The sequence below is a fragment of the Dendronephthya gigantea genome, unplaced genomic scaffold (genome assembly GCF_004324835.1).
Source record: "Dendronephthya gigantea isolate DGI-Jeju-01 unplaced genomic scaffold, DenGig_1.0 000131F, whole genome shotgun sequence".
Lineage (NCBI taxonomy): Eukaryota > Metazoa > Cnidaria > Anthozoa > Malacalcyonacea > Nephtheidae > Dendronephthya > Dendronephthya gigantea.
This window is the reverse complement of record NW_021163141.1, coordinates 303,863-327,098: the sequence shown is the minus strand read 5'-3', so window position 1 is coordinate 327,098 and position 23,236 is coordinate 303,863. Positions and strand designations below refer to the sequence as shown.

At 39.4% G+C, this 23,236-nt stretch overlaps 1 protein-coding gene and 1 long non-coding RNA gene across 6 annotated transcripts in view; one reads left to right on the top strand and one right to left on the bottom strand.

Annotated features, from left to right (window-relative positions):
- Nucleotides 1–17,010, bottom strand: part of LOC114536141 (nuclear factor related to kappa-B-binding protein-like) — a 37,960-nt gene extending 20,950 nt beyond the window's left edge. Inside the window, exons 1-13 of the mRNA XM_028557491.1 lie at nucleotides 16,736–17,010; nucleotides 16,140–16,217; nucleotides 15,375–15,430; nucleotides 10,390–10,457; nucleotides 9,177–9,247; nucleotides 8,632–8,688; nucleotides 8,416–8,471; nucleotides 7,751–7,816; nucleotides 7,398–7,428; nucleotides 6,814–6,847; nucleotides 6,537–6,718; nucleotides 5,451–5,538; nucleotides 5,104–5,296 (exon numbers count right to left, since the gene is read on the bottom strand). Of these exons, the coding sequence (XP_028413292.1) occupies nucleotides 5,104–5,296; nucleotides 5,451–5,538; nucleotides 6,537–6,718; nucleotides 6,814–6,847; nucleotides 7,398–7,428; nucleotides 7,751–7,816; nucleotides 8,416–8,471; nucleotides 8,632–8,688; nucleotides 9,177–9,247; nucleotides 10,390–10,457; nucleotides 15,375–15,430; nucleotides 16,140–16,217; nucleotides 16,736–16,795 (1,040 nt within the window). The 5' untranslated portion in view covers nucleotides 16,796–17,010. The remainder of the gene's footprint in view (nucleotides 1–5,103; nucleotides 5,297–5,450; nucleotides 5,539–6,536; nucleotides 6,719–6,813; nucleotides 6,848–7,397; nucleotides 7,429–7,750; nucleotides 7,817–8,415; nucleotides 8,472–8,631; nucleotides 8,689–9,176; nucleotides 9,248–10,389; nucleotides 10,458–15,374; nucleotides 15,431–16,139; nucleotides 16,218–16,735) is intronic.
- Nucleotides 17,011–17,173: 163 nt separating this feature from the next.
- Nucleotides 17,174–22,487, top strand: LOC114536166. 5 transcript variants are annotated; one of them, XR_003688409.1, is made up of 4 exons: nucleotides 17,174–17,533; nucleotides 20,270–21,279; nucleotides 21,421–21,838; nucleotides 22,015–22,487. It is a non-coding gene; the product is annotated as an uncharacterized LOC114536166 (long non-coding RNA). The 5 variants fall into 5 exon arrangements; XR_003688408.1 differs by having other exon boundaries at nucleotides 20,087–21,279; XR_003688407.1 differs by having other exon boundaries at nucleotides 20,074–21,279.
- Nucleotides 22,488–23,236: the final 749 nt, after the last annotated feature.

Here is a 23,236-nt window from a genome sequence, read left to right as displayed (position 1 = left end):
AGCATCCGGAACTTGAATTTGCCCCCCATTATCGCGCTCACTTTTTCGACTGATGTTTTTGATATATATGATTTTGATTTATAATCTCTATGCAGCGGACAGTGTTATCTGTCGGTGCCCGCCGTATTTTTCAGCAGTTATGTTGTTATCTGGGGCCGGTTGTATAAAACTCTTAACTACGTTTTAACTACTTTTTAATCCCCCAACTGTAGTTAAAACGTAGTTAACTTTACGTAGTAAGGCCAGTTGTATAAAAACGTAGTTAGCGTTAAGTGTAGTTAAAATCTAGTTAAAATTAAATATCCTCATGGGCATCGTTAACTTTTCAAAACATAGTTAAAAATGGCGTCTTGAGCTTTTGAGGAGCGAGAAAACATTAAAATCAACACATACCAAGGTTGCCAACCGTTATCCACTCAGAAAAGGTCCCGTCGAAGCTTGTAAACTTTTAATATGCGCCATAGCCTATTGCTATGACTACCACCTCTGCGCTACGCCCGCGCGCCTCGCGCAGTTAAGTACGTCATGTTATCCTAGCGTAACGTATCAGTAGTTATTGTTTTTTGTAAGGGGGATTCAGTTCGCTCCAATAAAGTCTGTTGTTTTGCACTCGCTCACTGTGATACTCGTGTGTTCTCGTCTCAACATTGGCGTGGTGGCAGCGTCCTGGGACAACGAAGAAACCCCGAAAAGTACAAATTAATCTGTACACTAAATATATTGACGAGTTCTCAACTTGTGAACTCGCAGTCGAGCACGCTCTAAAACAACATGGCCGGCGTTCGAACCCCGAAGCAATGGGCGCTCACAACATCCGAAACTATCACTTCCATCGAAGCTTGGGAAAATAACCTGAAATATGTCCTCTCGTTGGATCCCAATTTCGCCTCTTTCCTGACCAGCGACGCTACTTGGCTAAAGAAAACCAATACAGCCCTCCTTAGAGGTTTCACTGACGACGGTGAAGACATTGCAGCTATTCGACGTAAGACCAGTGCACAAAAAGTTAATCACCTGGAAATGATGCTCGGTCAGATTGCAAACTACGCTCCCGTGATCTCCCGTAACACTATCGTTCGCAACTCAACATCCATTAACGGTGTATGGCAATCCATCCGACAACATTACGGTCTACAATCTACAGGTTCTCGCTTACTGGACTTAGCTAATATCAAGCTTAAGCCAGACCAACGACCAGAGGACCTATACCAATGCCTAATGGCATTCGTCGAAGAAAATTTGCTGACAACGACCAGCGGAATAACCCATCATGGTGAAAACCCCACTGCCGATGAAGAGCTTTCCCCAACTCTCGAGAACTATGTAGTGTTAACATGGCTTCAACTCATACACCCTGCTCTCCCTCGGCTCGTCAAACAAAGGTATGGAACCGAACTACGTAATCGTACGCTCGCCTCTATTAAACCAGAAGTCTCTTAAGCCCTTGATTCCCTGTTAGACGAGCTACACACCAGTGACGAAGCCAAAGTCATGCGTGCCGCTCCCTCGAGCTTCGGGCGAACATCCCGTCCTACCAATCACCCACCCATCGACATACCCTATAGATCCAAACACAAGCGTAGCCCCTATGCTTTCAGGCGGGACGCTCCGATTATCACTCCCACTTTTTAAGTACTTGTAAGTTTCTCCCCGAAAGCGATCGCACCTTCATGTCTAAAGTACGCCAAATTGCCGGCACTGAAGATGCTCCAGACTACGAAGACCAAACCTCTTTTGAGGACCTCTCCCCCTCCCCTCCCTACCAGCATGAATGTAACTTCCTTACAAATCCGCATCCATGTACCCGCCGTGTCAATGTTACCCAGTCTCCATATCTTCACGCTTTCTTCAACCATCACCCCCTGCGACTCACTATCGACACTGGCGCAGAGACCAACATGATCAAATCTTCTCTTGCCCCGTACATTGGAGCAAAGATCACCAAGAGCTCCCAGCTTGCATTACAAGCCGACGGCCGTACCCCCTCTCCATCTCTGGTGAAACTATCCTTGTTCTAAGTCGCAATGGGAAAAAGCTCACTCTTGAAGCCCTCGTGGTCAACGATCTTGATGTCGACATCCTAGCCGGTACCCCCTTTATGACCCGCAACGACATTGCGGTCCGCCCGGCCAAACGCGAAATCATCATCGCTGGCTCTGATGTTGTGTCCTACGGACCTACTGTCCGTACACCCACTCACCATCCTGTCAGATGCTCTTACCTCTTACGTGCCCCTCCAACCACTAGCACCATATGGCCCGGGTCATACTTGGAGATTGACCTCCCCCCAGACATTCCTCTAGACCTACCACTTGCGATCGAAGCCCGTGTCGATTCTACTTCCTGTCGATCGGTCAAGTCTGTACATGCTTGGCCCTCACCTCACATCCTTGAATCCGTCGGCGGCAAGCTTAGGCTTGTCAATGCATCTGATAAGCCCATCCTTATAAAAAAGAATGACCACCTTTGTCAAGCGCGCCTGGTCTCAGATTGCTTACCAACTACACCAGCCCCTAACTCAAATCCCTCAAGTTCCTTTTCAAAAACACCCACAACGCCCCTCTGCCACTCCGAACAAGTCTGCGTCGATCCCGACGGCACCCTGACCCCCGATCAGGTTGCCAGTTTTGTGGTCCTATCAAAGGCCTTTGACAATGTCTTCGATCCGAACATACCCGGATATAATGGCTCCGTTGGACCCCTCGAAGGCGTTGTGAATATGGGTCCTGTCCAACCCCCCCCCCCCCCAACGCAAGGGCCGTATGCCGCAGTATGGCCGAGACCAACTACAAGAGCTTCAGAACAAGTTTGACGAACTCGAGGCAATAGGCGTGTTCCAACGCCCTGAAGACGCCAATATCGTAGCCGAATACCTGAACCCTTTTTTTCTCATCAAAAAAAAGAAGCGGCGGCTTTCGACTCGTCACCGCATTCACGGACGTTGGTCGATATAGCAAACCTCAACCTTCGTTGATGTCCGACGTCGATTCCACTCTTCGTAAGATTGCTTGTTGGCGGTATATTATCGTAACAGATTTGTCCCAATCCTTTTACCAAATCCCTTTTTCAAAGAAGTCCCAAACTGAATATTGTGGCGTCGCTACTCCCTTTAAAGGTGTCCGCATTTACACTAGATGCGCTATGGGCATGCCTGGTTCCGAGACCGCCCTCGAGGAGCTGATGTGTCGTGTTCTCGGTGACCTCTTACAGGATGGATTCGTTGCCAAAATAGCTGATGACCTGTTCTGCGGTGGTAATTCTCCTGAGGAACTCCTCGCCAATTGGAAAATGGTCCTGAGCGCCCTTGATAGGTGCGATCTCCGCCTTTCTGCCAAGAAAACCATTATTTCCCCCGTCTCAACCACCATTCTTGGGTGGATTTGGTCCCAGGGATCCATCCGTGCGTCACCTCATCGCATAGCAACTCTATCCTCCTGCCCTTCCCCGAAAACCATCCGCGACCTTCGTGCATTTATCGGCTCTTACAAGATGTTGAGACGTGTCATCAAAGATTCAGCTACCCTTGTCGCCCCGTTAGAGCATTTCACAGCCGCTAGCCAATCTAACAATACTGTCCTGTGGACCGAGAGTTTATTAACTGCCTTCAATCTGACCCAGAAGGCTCTGTCATCCAGCCGCTCTATCGTGATCCCGAAACCCGATGATCAACTTTGGATCGTCACTGACGGCTCTGTGAAAATGAACGGCCTTGGCGCCACACTTTACGCTCTACGCGACAAGAAACTGTTACTCGCCGGCTTCTTCAGCGCGAAAATGAGACAACACCAAATTACATGGCTGCCCTGCGAAGAGGAAGCCCTGTCCATCGCGTCGGCTATTTAACACTTCTCTCCCTATATTATCTAATCCAAGTCCCAGACTTGTGTTCTTACTGACAGCAAACCCTGCGTGCAATCCTTTGACAATCTATGCCGTGGTCAGTTCTCAGCCAGTCCTCGCGTTACCATTTTCCTCTCTACGGTCAGCCGATATCAGATTTCCCTGCGTCACCTCGCCTGGTCCGCTAACCTGCCCTCTGACTTCGCCAGTCGCAATGCTCCACCTTGCGATGATCCTCGGTGCCAGATATGCTCGTTCATCTCGATAGCAGAAGAGTCCGTCGTTCGCCCGATTTCTGTCCAAGATATACTCTCCGGCTCGTTAGTCCTTCCGTTTACCACACGATCAGCATGGCTGCAAACCCAGCAGGAGTGAGCTGTGAGCACAGTTTAATTTAATTTCCTTTGTCGGAAAATTAAGAGGTGAGAGAAGATTAACACACCTATCAAATTCCTGTTACTCTTTTGCATTAGTTAGTGAACACGAGTACCTCGTGTATCTTCCACCTTAGCATTGGGATTAACTTTAGATTTTGCTACAGCTGCCAAATATAACTCGACTGTTAGATCTATTAGATATCTGCTTATATGAAGTTTTTACTCTCATTTCGTGCATTTCCCTCGCGCTAAATCTTCATAAAAACGGTTGCATCATGTAAATTATACTGCTTATTATGAGACTTCAGGGGCGAAGTTGACAGTATATAGTGGGTTGAAATTAATAGATTAATATAAAAACATAAGTGTTGTTAGTAAACATTAAACAATCATATATAGGTTGAACAAGACGAAGTAATATAAAGTAATTATATACTAGGTGAATTTAGAAAATCACCCTCAAAACCCCCGTTTGAGAAGTGAAATATAATAAATTTGATTCTGAATTGTAATCTCGTAGTCGTATTAAAATAGATAAAAAATAACTTCCCGACGTTTCGACATAAGGGCATCCGTCAGAAAAACTATGCCCGTTTCAGACGTCGAACTTTTCACGTGCCGAATCGAATGCAAATGAACTTAAACAAGACTTTAGCTCATTAACATTAGGCTTGTTATATATACATGAAAATTAAACGTTCAAGTTTGAAATACTATAAACTGTAAGTTTTTGTCTATTTCAAGCAGTTGTTTTACCACATTTGATGGAAAGTTATTAGAAGACACTGCTTTGCTGCCCTTAATTGGTTATATCAAAAAAGATCAAGCCTCCTAACTTTTAACATGCGTCGCATGAATCTTGTGATATTAAACGAAAACACAATACCTCTTAGCGTCAACCGCAGTGCCCTGTTCGATAACCGGTTCAACCACTTTTGGTTTCTGCATAATGGGTGACACGGCAGGAGGCGGAGCAGTTGGCAAAGGCTTGGGAACCACATTAGGAACAGTTCGTTTCTTCTTAAACTTTTTCTTCTGTTCCCTTTTCTCCTTCACTTTGTATTTTCTCTTCACCACCGCTGTGAATTATAAACACGTTAAAAAAATCTCAAGAAAAAGATGCGTCACTGCGCTCAGAACTATGAGTAATCACACAGCACTGAAGAAATAATTTTTTTGAAATGCCTCATACATGACATAGGCATACCTAAAACCTAAAACATACCAACGAACCTGTCTTCGATGCTCTTCTTGTGGTGACATTCGTTCTGGCAATAATGTCTTCCAGAGTAATAGCTTCCGTGTCAAGTTCAGGAAAAGCCTTGAAACGATGATTGAACAATATTTTTGACAAAAGGAATGCATTTCCTTTATAAATCGAATATTAATGCAGCGACAGTGAAACTCTACAATGAGGGTATCGTTGTCGTAATGACACTCAACCGAAACAACAATTCAAGGGGATAATAGGCTATATAGTGACTGTCCGTTTTTTTAGACTTTAGTGGAAATAGCTACTTGGATATGCGAAAAGACAATGTCTAACCCGTCTTAACCTAGCAGCTCAGTTGGAAGAGCATTGAACTATAACAAACCTAAAGGCCCATTTGCACTATGCAATTTGTCGTATACGATTCCTACCCTGGCGTATGTGAACGTGTAAAAACACGTACAAACGTGACATTTCAAATTCCGCCCTGAACAAAATGAGAAGGATTGCGACTTGGGCTTTTTTTGCATTCGTCAAAATGATAATTGCATACAACTAATCGTATAGTCTAAATAGGCCGCAGGTTCGATTCCCATCGTTGCCAAGCTAATTTTTCAGCCTTCCCGATTGGTAATTCAAGGTAGCACCATCGCGATGATTTGGGAGTTTACGATTCACGACGCGGTCAGCTCAACAACGCGCTTGCAAAGCAAGGAAACACAACATTAGAGACAACTTGTGGTCCCATGACAGCGTTGTCATTCTAACGACACCTTGAAATGAGGCATTTTCACGGCTTCTCGATGACATGAAAGCAGCGGCAACGCGATAGCTGTTTTACAGCTTATTTTAAAACTGCAGTATCAACATCAGGGGTTCTAAGCACAATTGAAACGTTTGTATGATTATTTCAGAGTCCTGGCAGCAAAATTAATTTTCCGTAGCTTATTTCTAGCCAAATATTCGACGAGCGTCGTCGAACTGACCGCGACGTAGATCATAAACTCCCTATTAGTTCGTACACCTGAGTCATATACATTATCACTAGTCAAAAACATTTTAGATGACTCGCGTCATGAGAGGGCCTATACTAACTATCGACACTTTACCTCTCTATTCACTCTTTTTCGTTTATGACTTTGCAACATTCTGTGATAGTCCTCCTCAGTAACTATGAGCCGTGCCCCTGGAGTGGAGACCGGGGTCGAGACAATTGCACCTCGATTACCAGCTAGATACCCTGCCTGGTGAACACCGCCGTTGAACACGAACTGCTGCTGGACAGACATATCTAGGAATGCGAATGAAAAGATATTAGGAATTGTATGGGTAGTGGGTTTATTGCAGGTATAACCAGCTTTGGAGATCAATAACTGTTGTTTTCACCTGCTGCTTCATCGTCGGATGAAATTCCGTGGTCCTGTTGTGAAAAAGTAAAATATGTATTATATATATATATATATATATATATATATATATATATATATATATGTATATATATATATATATATATATATATATATATATATATATATATATATGCCCGATGTCCGGTTTTCAAAATTGATATAGAGGAACGATACAATGTACTCTTTTTCTGTGGCATTGGAACATGGCAACGGCCAACTGTAGAATTGCATCTGATGATTGATAATAAAATCCCCAGTACTACATTAGCACCGTGTTTCGGCACGTATTCAATCATCGCGGGGCAGCCCTTATACTAGATCACATCGGTCGAAATTGAAATTGGTTTTCTGTTAAGATTCGTGAGATTACAAGTTTAGATTATACAAAGGACAGAGGTAAGAATACAAAATAGGTCATAATCTGCGTTTGAAAGTGGAGTGTGGAGCGTTATGTTCGCAATGCTGTCATCTCGAATTAAGGTTGAAATTGCTCTAAAGTCTGCCCTATACATGTACAAACTACATTGGTTGGGTAGTAAGCAATCTTTAAACAACGCTCACCTCGCATTCTTCTTTCACTTCACTAATAATCCTTTATAATGAACAAAAATGTTACTACAGTATGAACAATATACAATGCAGTGCAGATAATAAGGTTAGCCTGGAGTCAAGCAAATACACAAATCACCATTCCATAAGATAAATGATTATCAGATCTTTCAGAAATATTCACAAATTCCTTCTAAAATTTATTCCGGGCCATGCAACAACGTGAAATTTGGTGGAGCGCAATACATTGCGATGAGAAGGCGTCACTGCGTGTTCTATAGAACGTCAATATCTCTCCCCAGCGTTTCATACAAAGGAAACGTTGATCAGGTTATATGCATGATAATCGATAGTTATACACATACTTTTTGTATCTTGCATCCAGGTTTGCAGATAAAGAGGAGCCACGATGCATTCGACGTTCATTCCAGCTAAATGGAACAGTAAAGAAAGAAAAAATACTCAATTCAGAACTTTCCGTAGAGGGAGCGGTAAGGGCGATATCGGTTCATAATGCATATATAAGAGGCCTATAATACATTATAATATAACATTTATAGTACGCGCGTGCTAATTGGTCGAGAAGCGTGTTTCTATAGCTGTGTAGAAACACGGGACTTTTCCCGCCGAAATTGACAAGCGAAGTAATGCAATGCGAATTTGTAATTGAATCGAATTATAATATTTGTACAAAATCTTGTACACAATTTTAGTAAATCCTTTAGGAAAGGGCCTCAGGGTCCCGGGGAAAATTGCCCCCTTTTCGGTGTTCACTTTGCAGTTGATATCAGGGAACATACAACATCCTGATAGTTTCTCTGTCCTGTTGATTTTAAAAAACTGCGAGCCAAGCATCGCCCAAAAATTGTTGTAAAACGCTTCATGTCACCCTATAAGAACCTGTAACCTTCTGTGTGCCCGAAGAGAATATCTTGGGCCTGAAACTTTTTGATATCTTCGTAGATCATCTCCCGGAAGCAATATTCTACTTTTCCTAATTTTTTTTTCGCTATTATGATTGAACAAATACCTTAAAGTTATAGGCGTGTCTTGGCGAGCATTAGAAAGGACTTGGTCGATAATTTCCTAAATAAGGATGTAAATACATGTATGAGGTAACATCAAATAACGGCAAAATAGAATAGCTTTTTCTACATTCAAACGACACAACACTACATTTGTATACATGATTGTATATAAGCTTGGGTATGAATGAGCGAACTTGTCTTGAAAAAATACATCGAACCTGTCTTGACAAGAGGACATCGGTTACCAACTTGCGATAAAATTTCTTTAGCCTGAGCTAAAAACAGTTATATTTGACCATGAGACATACTTTAGAGCTAAAAGCACAAGTTGTTCTCCCTGGTTGATAAACAGGGCTGAACAATGTCATGCTGGACGCCACAATCATGGATGTTCAATATTTTTGTGTTTGATAGCAAATATCGCATTTTTTGCTCCAGTTTGTTTGCTATGCGTTATTATGCATTGTTTCCTATGCGTTATTATGCATTGTTTCCTATGCGTCAAAACATTATCAAACAGTTAAGACGACCACTTATATCACCGAATAAATACTTGGTGAAACTCAAAACTATAAAAAAATGTTTTGACCCTGAGCACTGAGATATATCAGCAGGAAATTATTAGATAAACGAAGTCAAGGTTAGGAGAAAGTCTTTATAAGCCCTGTTTATGGAGCTGAATGACATTATATATTTAGAGAGCTAAATAGGTCCATAACGACGTTTTTGTTAGACGTTAGGAAGAAGTTAGTTCTTCACTTACCTTGTATTCTTTAACCTTTGCTGCTTTACATCGCCTACGATAGTTCACGATATCAGATGTGTAGAGTCCAGCTAAAAATAACATTAAAAGTTAGTAAAACTACTTCCTATAACGTTCCAAATTACGGCTATTCATTATTTCATTATAAGTGAGGATAGGAGATTTTGGTAATGGTTGGAAGAGTACAGGGAAAACGTTCTTGACAGGGCATTGCACGGTTATTTGTGTGCAGATTAACAGACAGGGGCCGGTTGTACGAGCTGGAAAGTGCATCCACCGGAGAGTGCAGGGTTTTTCAACCGCTCCTAAATTAGCCGTTATTTGGTAAAACCTGGGTTAAAACTTTGTACTATTCTTAAATTGGGGGATTCCGTTTAATAAGTGTTGTCTTCAAACCTTTAGTTGTATTGCATTGTTACAACGCTTAAAAAGATCACTATCTGGTTGACAGCGCTATCCAGCAATCGTACACACAAAAAACAGGTGTGTAACAGGTGTGTAGAATTACACACCAAAGTGTGTTTGACTGCACACCAAGGTGTGCTCAATTGCACGCCATGGTGTGTAATTTGTGCACACCTTTCTACGCGCTTTTAGAAAACACACTTTTGCTCATTAAGGTGTGTAAAGTAACACACATTTTCACTGAAAACACACCTTGGTGTGTTTGAATGCACACCTCGACCCATCCAAGAAACACATCTTTTGGTGTGTTATAAAACACACCAAAAGATGTGTTTCTTAACTTAATTATTAATTGCATAATTTTTTGCATAGTAGATGGATCTTTTACACCAAACAATTCTGCTCGTTTTTTAATTCGAAAATATATGGGAGGTTCTATAACTAAGCTGGTACCGGAACACTGCAGAAATAATCTCACCTATATTGACGTGGTTTGTTGTAATTGCCGCTATCTTGGTCGATCTTTTAAGACATGTGGACAAATTATGTTTGTATCGCTTCCATATTTTAATAGACTCCCAAACGAAAGAGAGATTTAGAAATACGGCATGCACAGATATTTTTCTGCATGGTGAATAAAAAATCTGCGAACACTGCTTGGTTCGAGGTGAAAATCTGGTATCTTCCTTCGCACAGGGCGGTATGAAACAGCTGTACTTCAACCATATTGTTCATAATCAAGGCATGTCTTTTTTGCACACAGGATACTTCTTTTTCTTACACAAAAATGACGGTTCTATTATAATACCTTGAAGTTTCTTTTGAAAAGTTTCCAACGGGTTTCCAAATTTGAAGTTTTCTCCACCAAAAAGGGACCTGTAATAGAATCATAATAAAATTCAATACAATATAGGCACTCCGAAACTTACTGTAGTTCATTGTAGATGGCGTGGTAATCACAACAAAAAATGTAGCTATCAATACTCCTTTTGTTTCTTAAATCACTAAAGGATTCATTATATTACACTTCGCTCGCTTTATATGAAAATAAGTTAAACAAGAACGCATCTTGTCCGTGAATGAGGTGTACGTTCTATTCCTGCCACAGAATTAAAGTTCCATTTTTCGCAACGTTAAAAAAACATTAAAAACAACATGGAGAGGCTTAGTGAGATAACGAGTGATTTAAACAAATTGTTTTCCACGAATGAGGATAATTTATGTTATAGACTTATAGTTACATATACTAAAGCAGAGAAGTAGCAATCAAGTAGATATTTTTAAAGGTATATAAAGAGTTCGTTTTATTGGTTACGAGTTTCGGCAAACGATTCCAGATCCTTGTTGATCTGATTGAATATGACTGTTGATATGTCGCTGTACAGCATTTCGTGATATGGAATTGGATGGAGTTCGGTTGAACGGATCTTGTTGTTCTCAAGTTCAGAGGTTGAGTAGGAAGGACTGCGCTCGGAAGATTTATTAGACACAATTTACTTTGAATATTAACATCATATCCAAATACTCGTGCCAATAGCTGATAGGAAGAAGTTTCAATTGCTTCAGTCGTTCGTGGCTGGCTTCGCAAAGAAATGGCAGACCAAGGATATATATTTGATGAACGTCTCTGTACTCCTTCCAATCGGGATATGAGCTCCTGGTCACAACACTGAGACCAAATTTGCGTTGCATAACCGACTCAGTTGCGATCTAACGAGAGTTAGGTAGAGAGTACGACGCGCTGATTGACTGATAATATTTCGTGTGGATCGTTTAAAAAATCCCAGCAATTACACGTAAAGGGAAGAAAATGTGAATGGCTAACAAGTGAATTGAGACGCTCGTTGAGTGAGTGCGACAAACTATTACGAAAAGCCCGTGGAACAAAAGATTAAGCCCACTGGAGAGCTTATAAAACGGCACGCAACAAGTGCACAAACGAAGTCCGCTATGCCAAGGCGAAATATCATTGTAATCTGTTGAACGAGAAGAGTGGTGACCCTAAAAAGTTCTGGGACTGTAATAAGAATATTTTTCTAAACAAATCATCCAAGTCAATATCCAAGTCAATGCTAAAATCTTTGTCACGGGAAGATGCTAAAGTTCGTGCAAATAACGTTAGCCACTATTTTAAAAAGGCTATCTATTCGCTGAAGACGAAAGCGCAATCCCACTCTCTGATTTTGCGTGGAGATCCATTACGCCACCGTCTGTCAAGACAGATAAGAGACTTCTCTTCAAATGCGTATGGAAGATAAAGATTGAGCAAGACCTACGATAATTGCAGAATACTAAAGCTACTGGTTTGATAAACTACCACCTGGAATGCTGAAAGACTGTGCTAAGTACATTCCCGGATCTTTATGCTACATCATCAACTTTTCAATCAAATAGCCACGGTACCTAGTCTTTGGGAGATTGCGAAAATTGTGCCAATCTAAAATCTGGAAACGCAAACCTGTTAGAAAACCATCGACCTATATCAGTGCTGCCAGCATTGTCCAAGCTCATTGAAAAAGCTGTGCACAAGCAACTCCTAGACTATCTTGAAGAAAATAATTTACAGAATAATTGTCAATATGGTCTCCGAAAACATCGTTCAACTAAATTAACTGCTACACTGCTGTGCGATAAGATACGTCGCGAGTTGGATACTGGAAAATTTGTTTATATAAATCCTTTGACACTATTGGTCATGGAATATTGCTGGGCAAGATGGTGTTATACGGGCAATGAATTAACCTGGTTCACCGATTATCTGTTCAACAGAAATCAAATGGTTGAGATCAATAATGTGCACTCAGATATGGAGCCTTTATCTATGGTGTTCCCAGGGCTCAATTCTGAGGCCTCTACTGTTTATACAGGGTAAGAAAAACCCCCCCCTGAAACCTTTAAAATTCAGACGTTGCCTAAAATATCGCATGCATGGGTATATATACGAAGCATATCAAATAAGTGAACCCATTAACCCTAAACATAAAGTTTGTTCCCTTTGGGAGTTAAAATGCATATTCTAATCGTGCGACAATTAATAAAACTGTAGAAATTTGCTCTACGATCTTTTAATATAATCAGTCGTGTCACTTCATGAAATACAAAACGGTGCAACTGTTAACAGAACAACGAGTATTTTGTTGTAACAAATTTTATCCGTACACAAAATGTAAGAGAAGTGCAAAACACATTCAGAATAAGATTTGCCGAACGGAATCCTCCTGCACGAAAAACAATTTTCGAACATTAGCGCGTCTACTTAAGTTGTTTTTGTAAATAGTCTGTAGAACTGTTACACTTAGTTTTAATGCATTAACGACTATTGTAAATTTCCCTAGTATTTTGGATAACGTGAGAAAATATCAAAACACGGGAACACAAACAAGGGCAATTCAGGCAGGAGAAGAACAGAGAGAAGTGAGGAAAACATAGCCGCAGTAACAGAGCTGCTAAAGCAAAACACACATGTGAGTTCTCGCCGGAATCCCATCGCAGTTTCGCAAACAACATTCAACAGGATAACAAGACTAGACTTGCGCTGGCATCCTCACCGCATGCATGTACGGCACGAGCTGTTGAAAAACTATACTGGCCACGTCGCCTGCGCTTTTCGGAGTGGTTTAACCAACGCTGCCAAAACGAAAACTTTTTGCAGCGATTTTTTATCGAACACGAAGCGGGATTTGAAATGAACGGGCAAGAAGTAAACACGCACGATGTACGTGAGTATATGCACCGAAAGAAAATCCTCCGGCGTTTAATTTTGACAGAGTGAACTTACCAAACTAACTGTCTGGGCAGGAGTTTGGGGTGACGGTTTAATTTTGGGACCCAATTTTTAATGGACACAAACAATTACAATTGATCAAAAACAATCCTCGGTCCAAGCCTCCAGCTAGAATAGAACGCTGGTTTCTAAGATTTCAGCAATACCATTTCAATGTTATCTACAAAACAAGGCAGTGCTAACCCATGGAGCAGATTTCCTGTGCCGACATCCGCAATCAAAGATACCAAAACACAACGTTGCTGAGGAATACGTAAACTTCATCTCGACAATTCCAGTACAAGTTATCAAGGAACATAGGGCAAAGGATCCGAGTCTTACTGCAGTACGAGAAGCAGTTGAGTTAGGTAACTGGGGCAACAGTCATATAAAACCATTCATCAACATCAAAAATGAAAAATCAGGAGACAATACAAATAAGTAATCCTCCGAGGAACAAGTATTATAATACCATCAACCCTACAGTCAAAGATAGTACAACTTGCCGACAGCGGCCTTGTTACGTCAGTATGCCTGGTTCCCTAACATTGATAAAGCGATAAAAAAGCTAGGAGATTGACACCTGAAACTAAAGACGGTAAGTAAAAAAGAAAGGAATTTAAGACTTATTTAGCAAAGATTGGCGTACAACATGAGACATTAACACCTGAATGGCCACAAAATAATTCGGAAGAAGAGCCTTTTATGAAACCTTTAGCAAAAGCAATCAAAACAGCTCGTTCAGAATATCGTAACTGGGCCAAGAACTTTCGAAGTTCCTGTCAAGTTATCGCACCAAACCCCATTGCTCTACCGACATACTGCCCGCTCAACTTCTCTTTAATCAGCCTGTGAGAGGAGTCCTACCCATGTTGAACTGAAATGCTAAAGTACTAAACAGACATAAAGAAGCCAAATCGAATGACTCCAATGCCAAAGACAAAGAGAGAGAATACGCAAACAAACGAAGAAAAGTAGCGCGTCGAGAGATACAAGTGGGAGACGCAGTCATTCTTAAACAGAAAAAGAGAAACAAATTTACAACCAAGTTTGAACGAACCCCTTACACGGTGCTTGAACGTGGAGGAGTTACAATAGTAGCTGAGAACCAAAGACATTAGGTGACAAGAAATGTAACGTTCTTTAAGAAGATACCAGACGTCGCGAGAGATTCGGAAGATGAAGATCAATGGTCAGAATGGAACGCACCGAGAGTAGATAGATACACCCATCGAACGAGCGGCAGACGAACCAACGCCAGAACCGGTGTTGAGAAGGTCAACAAAGCAGTGTATAGACAGAGAGAACTGTTTGGAGACGCAATAAACCCAAACTTGATAATCCATTAAACAAAGAGAGAGATGTGTCGATGTATATATAGACTCGGTCTGGTAACAAATGACAGACAATAGCTAAATATAGGGATAAATAGAACTCGATATTAATTAGGGGATGTTCACACTAATTAGGGATATATATACAGTAGATATGTAAGGGAGATATAAAGATATAACAATATAAAATATAAGAAACGAGCAATATTACATATACTAAGCCAAATATTATATAAAAAATATGTTTTCTCGCAAATACTAACTTTTGTTTTGGACTTTCACGTGGGGGACACTGTCCGCGGGGACACTATATCCGCTTAATTAAAGGGGACACTATATCCGCTAGCGGATTGGGGGGACACTTTCCGCGGGGAGACATTATCCGCTGTAACACCGGTGACCGGTTGTATCAACCCCGTTTAACTTAACCAGTGGTTAAGTTCAAAATAGAAAACAAGTTTATCGTTTTATTCAACAACCGAACTAAAAGTTTTTCACCTTAAACCAAAGATACTGTTTACAACTACATATTCAGTGCATAACTGATATTCAAGTTGACTCATTGAAGAGAGATGGAAGAGTATTATTTAATATTGACTTATCCACCTTTGTCCTTTTAAGCTAAACAGGCTTGATACAACAAGCCCCTGACCTTATAACTATTAAATTATACAGCAACCACACAAAATGAATTACCTGAGATTCTCTTCTTGAGCATGTGGATAATCAGTTGGTAAAACGGGGAGAAATTTCTATGAATACATATTTACAATTAAAACTTGTTACAATTACTGTATATATTATTACTCAATGTAATATTACTCAATATATATATATATATATATATATATATATATATATATATATATATATATATATATATTGTTGAACATGATTTGCTCCAAAATAAATTTGGAGTTGCAACACAGGTAATAATATAGGCAAAAATGTTCTCCGTGTTTACTATACTCACCCTTTACATTCTTAGGTTTGAATATGCCCGTCAAGGGTGAGTATAGTAAACACGGAGAACATTTTTGCTTATATATATATATATATATATATATATATATATATATATATATATATATTCAATAACTATATCTTAAATTCTGTTACAGAGGAAGTTGCCCTCAATTTACACTGTTGACATAAATTTACATTTCATATAATTATTATTTAACAGTAGTTCAAGGATCTTATATATTCCAAATTGCACTTTCCCCATTTCCTTCTACAGTAGAGGTGACCTGATTGATCAGCTAATAAATTGGTTTCTTTGTACAAATGTACCTTCAAAAGTGCATTATAATTTGCAATATGTTAACTTATACCCTATATTTTAGTTTTCCACCATGCACCAGCATTTATATTTTATGAGAGATTAGCTGTAGCTATTTGTGCAAAGTATGGGTCAAACAAAAAAGTAGAGCAAAAGCAATGAAGAAATAAAGTCCTGACCTTCAAATGCTTCCGGTCATCAGGCATAAGAGTAGAGTTCCAAGTACCCAAGCTTATCACTTGTGAGAATATTTCAGGCTAAAAGTAATGAACATGGCTGGAAGTGCTTAGCTAATCATTTGAACTTGAGGTGAAATTTTTTTATTGAAAGTACTAGCTAGCTTCCTTACATGCATGTACATACATGTTTCAGCATTCAACGCACCTTGGTACATCTATACACAAGATGACTATCGTATTTATGCACATATGTTAGCTCTCAACAACCGCATGTGGTTCAACACAGAGCCATCTATGTGTATAGACATGCGCAAAGCATAGTGGCTGGCCAGAGCTAGTGCTCAAATGACCACAAGGGAAATGAGCTTTGATGCTAACAAACGTGGGTGGGTAGGTTCCAGTGCTAAATTCAATTCGACACTATACTGGCAGTTATATGAATAATGGACGCTGGGTCACGCTGCCCCTTACAAAATAGGATTTTGTAAACTGACCATAAGAAAGGCTTTGTTTCGATTTGCCTGAAATTTTAAAGTTCACAAGCCTCCAAAAAAACACATTAAGGTTTTAATTATACAGAAAAAAATTAAGCGTACATTTTCGATCAGATCAATTGGTATATCAATTTCTTCTCCCTGGATATTGCATTTCTCCATTTCTTCCAATTCCAATTTTTTCTGGAGACAGGCAGTTTAGTACATTCATTGACAATTTTCTACCGAAACCCAGCAGCTTTTCTCCGGATACTTCGGTTTCATGAAATTTGATTAACAAACATCACATTTTCTTACAATAGTGTAGAATATATGGATCATTGGAATGAAAATCTATTTTAATACACTTATAAAATAAATATATTTTTATGATTCGACAACTGTTTTGTAACTTGATTGTAGTTTCCAGTCCCAGACCGAAAGAAGGGTTTGCACCAACATTTTTGATTGGTTAGCACAATCGATTTTTTTACAACAAGGTACTTGATTGGACTGTTTGATAGAAATGTGAAGTTCCACGAGACCACGACCCGTGGAAGAACATGGCGGCCAGAGTAGAGTGCGATATGCATTGCTTGCTAATATTTTTTATAATTAAAGTGTGATAGTTGTTCATTGCAAAAGAATTAACGATTATCGCCACAAGAATCAAATTGAGGAATGATTTAGGCAAAGATATTTCGTTATTACGTTATTTTGTTCAGTTTGTACCAGTGAAGTTGACTGGTTTGTACTCACTCGGTGTTATACTGTGTAAAAGCAGTAAAACTGTGCCGTCACTGCTGTGTATCAATAATCATGCCAAGGAATCGCGTCTGCAACATTTGTGAAAAGTCAATAACTTTACATGGAAAGAGGATTTGAAAAATACAATGACTTGCTCATCCTGTAATGACATTTGTAAGTGTCTGGGTTTTGTTTCATATAAATTTGCATACCTCATTATAACACATCATCTATATACAGGGTGTCCCAAAAAAACCGAAAACTATTGAAATCACCCATAACAATGCCATTGTTAGAGTTTGAAAGCCTAAGCACTCTGTTGGGCCCACAAGTGTATAAATCGGGGTTGCCATAAGCATTTTTATGCATACATTTGATGCAGTCAAATTTGCTTGTTCGCAAAAATGATATTTATTAACAATATTTACAAATATGGATAACATTATTTAAATGTGCATCTCAAGGACCATGACCTTCGATATTTCCCCTTTCTCTAGCAATACAAAGCATTTAGCATTTTATAACTTGCATTAAATCCCCACGGGGCGAAATTTGTGAACACGGCATTCAAATCTTAACATTGAGTGATTTCAATAGTTTTCGTTTTTTTTGGGACACCCTGTATGTGCCCAGTGGCCAGTGTGGTGTGTACTACCTCACCAACATATCACAGTGTGCTGTCCAAGTTTATAACAAATACTGTTAAACATAGCATTAGATATAATGGTACCAACTGAAGATCTGCTGAAGATATATATATATATATATATATATATATATATATATATATATATATATATATATAAATACACCCGTTTGCAAAAACGTTGGCCGCAGATAGATATATAGATAGATACCCGAAATCTAATTAGAATTGCATATGTTGTGTAATATGATTGAAATCCCATGCAAATGTAATCATATGCAATTCTAATTAGATTTCGAGTATCTATCTATCTATCTATCTATCTGTGGCCAACGTTTTTGCAAATGGGTGTATATATACAGGGTGTATCAAAAAAAATGTCCCAAATGTAAAATTTTCGTTTTTTAGGATATTTTGTAGAATTTGGCAAATTTTTGTGTCCTAGAGATAGTTAAGACTTATCTGGTATACCTAGGCCAAGTTTGGTTTTTCATTAACAAAATTATGTTACCGGGGGGGTGTTCCTTTCCACTGATATTGAGAGGTTTTGCGTGCGAAAATGTGAAGCTGAAATTGAGATATTATTTAGCTGTCTAAAAGTAGGAAAATTTTTTAATAAACTGTCAAAGTTTCAGGAAAAATAATGCATACTGAAAGCAACGCGCGACCCCTAAAAGTGACAAATATTTCATTGCGCGCAGTGGATTAAATGCATCGTTGATTTTAGCGTGACTGATCTCATGCAAGGCTGGGATATTGAATAAATTAAAGCGAGAAACTGAACACAAAAACAAAGCGATTTATTCGTGATGTTAATCCTCAGCATGTCCACCATTTCATTCTAAGCAAACTGCGGCTCGTCAGAGCATAGTAAACACTGAACAGCGAACCATTTGTCTGTCCATTCGCCTAGATTTGCTTGTGGTAGCGTAGGCGATTTGCAAGAAAGAATTTCGAACGAAATGGAGAATTTGAGGCAGGACAGACAAATGGTTCGTCGTTCAGTGTTTACCATGCTCAGTCGAGCTGCAGTTTGCTTAGAAAGAAATGGTGGAAATGTTGAGGATTAACATCACGAATAAAAATCTTGTTATTAAATCGCTTTGTTTTTGTGTTCAGTTTCTCGCTTTAATTTATTCATTTGCCCAGCCTTGCATGAAATCGGTCACGCTAAAATCAACGATGGATTTAATCCACTGCGCGCAATGAAATATTTGTCACTTTTAGGGGTCGCGCGTTGCTCCCAGTATGCATTATTTTTCCTGAAACTTTGACAATTTATTAAAAAGCTTTCCTACTTTTAGACAGCTAAATAATATCTCAATTTCGGCTTCACTTTTTCGCGCGCAAGACCTCTCAATATCAGTGGAAAGGAACCACCCCCCGGTAACATAATTTTGTTAATGAAAAACCAAACTTGGCCTAGGTATACCAGATAAGTCTTAACTATCTCTAGGAACACAAAAATTTGCCAAATTCTACAAACTATCCTAAAAAACGAAGAATTTACATTTGGGACATTTTTTTTGATACACCCTGTATATATATATATATATATATATATATATATATATATATATATATATATATATATATATATATATATATATATATATATATAAATATATATATATACACCCGTTTGCAAAAACGTTGGCCGCAGATAGATATATAGATAGATACCCGAAATCTAATTACTTTTCTATAACCTTGACATTTTACAAACTTTACTCGTGATTACTTCTTATGTAGCGCTTTAGCACCTTTATCTTTTCTATCTTTATCTCTTATCTATATGAGAGTTCTCACATTTTTTGTGAGTTTTTTGTTGGCCATAGGGTGAATGGTGCGGCGATCTTCGGATCTGCCATGTTCATCCTGCTGACGTTTGATTTTGTCTATATCTCTTATCTATATGAGAGTTTTCACACTTTTTGTGAGTTTTTTACTATTGAATGTTCGCCTTACGGAGGATAGTTTTATTTCTCGCACAACGTCAAAATTTGGGTGCGGTTGCTTTACTATCTTTAACTCATCACGCCATAAGTATCTATTTCTGCTTTTAAAGTTTTATTTTTTAGAATGCCACCCGTGCGTCGTTCTAAGCGTGTCGCCGCTCCATCAGCCGTTTTGCGAGAGTCTGTTCAGAACCAACCAACAACATTTCGCCGAACTCGAAGTTCGCCCAATGCTGTATCTGTTGGTGCCGCCCCGTCAACGTCAACTGTGCCCGTGAGTGATGTGGCTTTGCCCTCTCTTTCTAGTGAGCTTATCTTAACGCTGGTGTCTTCGGTTACCGAGGCAGTCACGCAAAAGCTAGCTGGCTTCTTACCAACCTCTGCGTCTTCCACATCCACAGTGGCGTCTGCCCCAACAGATTCTACCTCCGGAATCAAAATCTCAAACCAGGGTCCCAATGCAGATTCTCTGGTCAACGAAGCGCTCGCGTCCACACAAGAAAACCTTACAGGTCAGACCACTCCTTTTTCTCTTCCATGTTCAAGTGCTCCGGGTCCACGGGAATCGTTCCACTCTGCCGCTTTGCCTCTTGATTCGCGGATTCCTGATAAAATAAAGTTTAAAATATGGAATGAGGAGTTTGTCGATATAAGTACTTTGTCAGGTGGCCCAGACGCGGCCGCTAAATACGAGATTAGTGTACGTACCTCTGACAACGGTCAACCTGCTTCTCTTCTTCTTAAGCCAACTGTGAAATCCTAAAGGGTCAAAACTATTAGCGATTGGCTTCGTTCGTTTCATATTTTTGTTTCCATTTATACACAACGATACCCCCATGAGTCTCCCGCGCTCATGAAATATTGTCAAATCATCCAGGATTTTGCCAATATAGGGGTCATAATTGGTTTTACTACGATGAGAATTTTCGATTTTTGCGCCAAACACAGGTCACGCGCGTTCCCTGGGCGACCGTTCACTGGGGGTTATGGTTGAAATCTCAATATCCCACTACTTCTAAGCCAAACACGCCAATGACTGTTAATTCACATTCACATGAAACAAACTTTCAGATCAGGCACATATATTCAAGGTAATTCCCATGTAACAAAAGATATTAGACTCTGCATGAATTAAGCGTAATCAATTAGTGCATACTGCAGCTCTGACTGATATAATTCCAGTGTGGACCACACATTGGGTTTAAGAAAGCATATGTATTACGCTTGATTTTAGAAAAAGCTTCTGTGCTGTGATGGATGTGACCAAAGTTATCATACATTTTGTTTAAAGCCAGAATTGGATAAACCTCCAAAAGGTATGTACGTACATAATTGACTTTGTATAGCATAATTTCAGACCATTGGTCCTCCAGTTTGAGTGCTAAAAATTTTAGACATAGCTACGTTCTTCCAGCTGTCATTCAAATGTGCTTTTTTTCCGGAACTTTCATTCACAGAGGAATAGAAATGTCCAAAATGCACTTTGGCTGAGAAGAAAGAATCGATCAAGAATTCGCCTAAGGCGAATAAGTCGCCGTATCGAACTTCACAATCTACTCCTACTAGACCAATAAGTTTAAAAGGACCATTCACGAAATTGCCACTAAAACACGGTAGTAATTCACACAGTTCACCGAATCAAATAAATGTTACACGCCTTGGAAAGCGACAGATATTTGGAAGTCCTCGCAAATCTGGTAGAGATGGCGGTGATTTGGTTGACATTTGGGACTTCAGAGACGATGCATCCGAAGGAGAGAAGAAGCTTAAAAGAAAACACTCCGAAGACTATCCCATGCACTTCGCCCAAAAAGAAATCAACAAAAAGCGAGAGTAACATTCGCCAAGAGAAAACAAAAACCACACCAAAAACAGGTAGTTATAACTAGTCTTTTACAAATAACATAATTATTATAAACTGCATGTATAGGATGAAAATGGGTTGCACTATACAATTGACTTACAAGAACAACATCAAAAGAATGTTGTTTCACAAATATGCTTTTCTTCCCAGGAGACCGGTAGAATTAATTTTATTTTACCATATATAGGCGAAAAGGGGAGAAAACATTATAATTTTCATAGTTCTTGCCCGACGCCGGGATGCGATGGATCGGGTCATGCCAATGGTTTACTTTTGTCGCATCACACGCCATCGGGATGTCCTATACTTCGTTCGAAGAAGAAAAAAAGACAGGTTTGTTGCTGATAATCAGGGCCATGGCGAGGGAGGGTGTTGGGTGTGTCGGACTCTTCCCAAGTTCGTTGTCAAGCATAATATTCGAAAAAGTCGAACTTCTTCGGATAAAATTTTTGGCTACTTTGATGAGCAATTCGGTCTGGAATACTTAAAACTTCCATGTTAATGTGTTCACCATTGAACGACTGAAAATAACTTTTTATGTTTTTTCAGTGGAAAGTTCTTTTAATTTAATAGTGTACCCGTATAGACATCAGTAAACTATTTTTTAAAAAAATGTTTTGAAAACAAAATATGAAATGTGGAATCAAATAACAGATAAAACACTGGGAAGAGTTTAAAATATTATCAGAACTGGAGGAATTAGCGGTGAAAAGGAACAACTCGATTATAATCCTTGAAATAGTAGGAGTCTATTTTGTTTATTTCGAGGTTTATTTCGTGTTTGCTGTACGAATACATTTTATGACCTTGGTACAGTATGTCGTTTTGCTCGGTTTTGCGAAGACGTGACTGACTATTTAAGGCTTTACATCATCGTTTTAACTTCCAAAAGAGTCCTTAAAAGTGTAATTCGGAGTTTTAATATAACAAATATCACTTTAAAGGTTTATATATAGTCGACTGTAATCACTGCATGAATTTAATAATCGAAAAACAACATTCGACGTTCACTGCTTGGTTATTTATATTATTTGGGCTGTTTTGATGTTTTGAAGGTTTAGCTATAATGAAGTATTAACTCCTATTAAACTGTGAAAGTCTATAACTTAATGCAACGGAAAGCAGCAGGAAAACGGGTGATTTCACTTCACTTTACGACTGTGCTTGTTTCCGAAATATTTGAAACATCAGCTATCGGCTTTACTTTTAGAACATTTCATAATATTGAAGGTTAGGTGTGGCTAGCTCAGGAAATATTTTGCTTCGTTTGAAATGGCGAGGGGTTGCTGCATGCATGTATTTCTAGTAGAATTCCAGTATTAAATCCTGGCAGCGTATTCGAGTTTAAACATGCGTGCTAGTGTTTCAATACTGTAAACCATATTAATTGCACACTGTTTTGGTCCTAT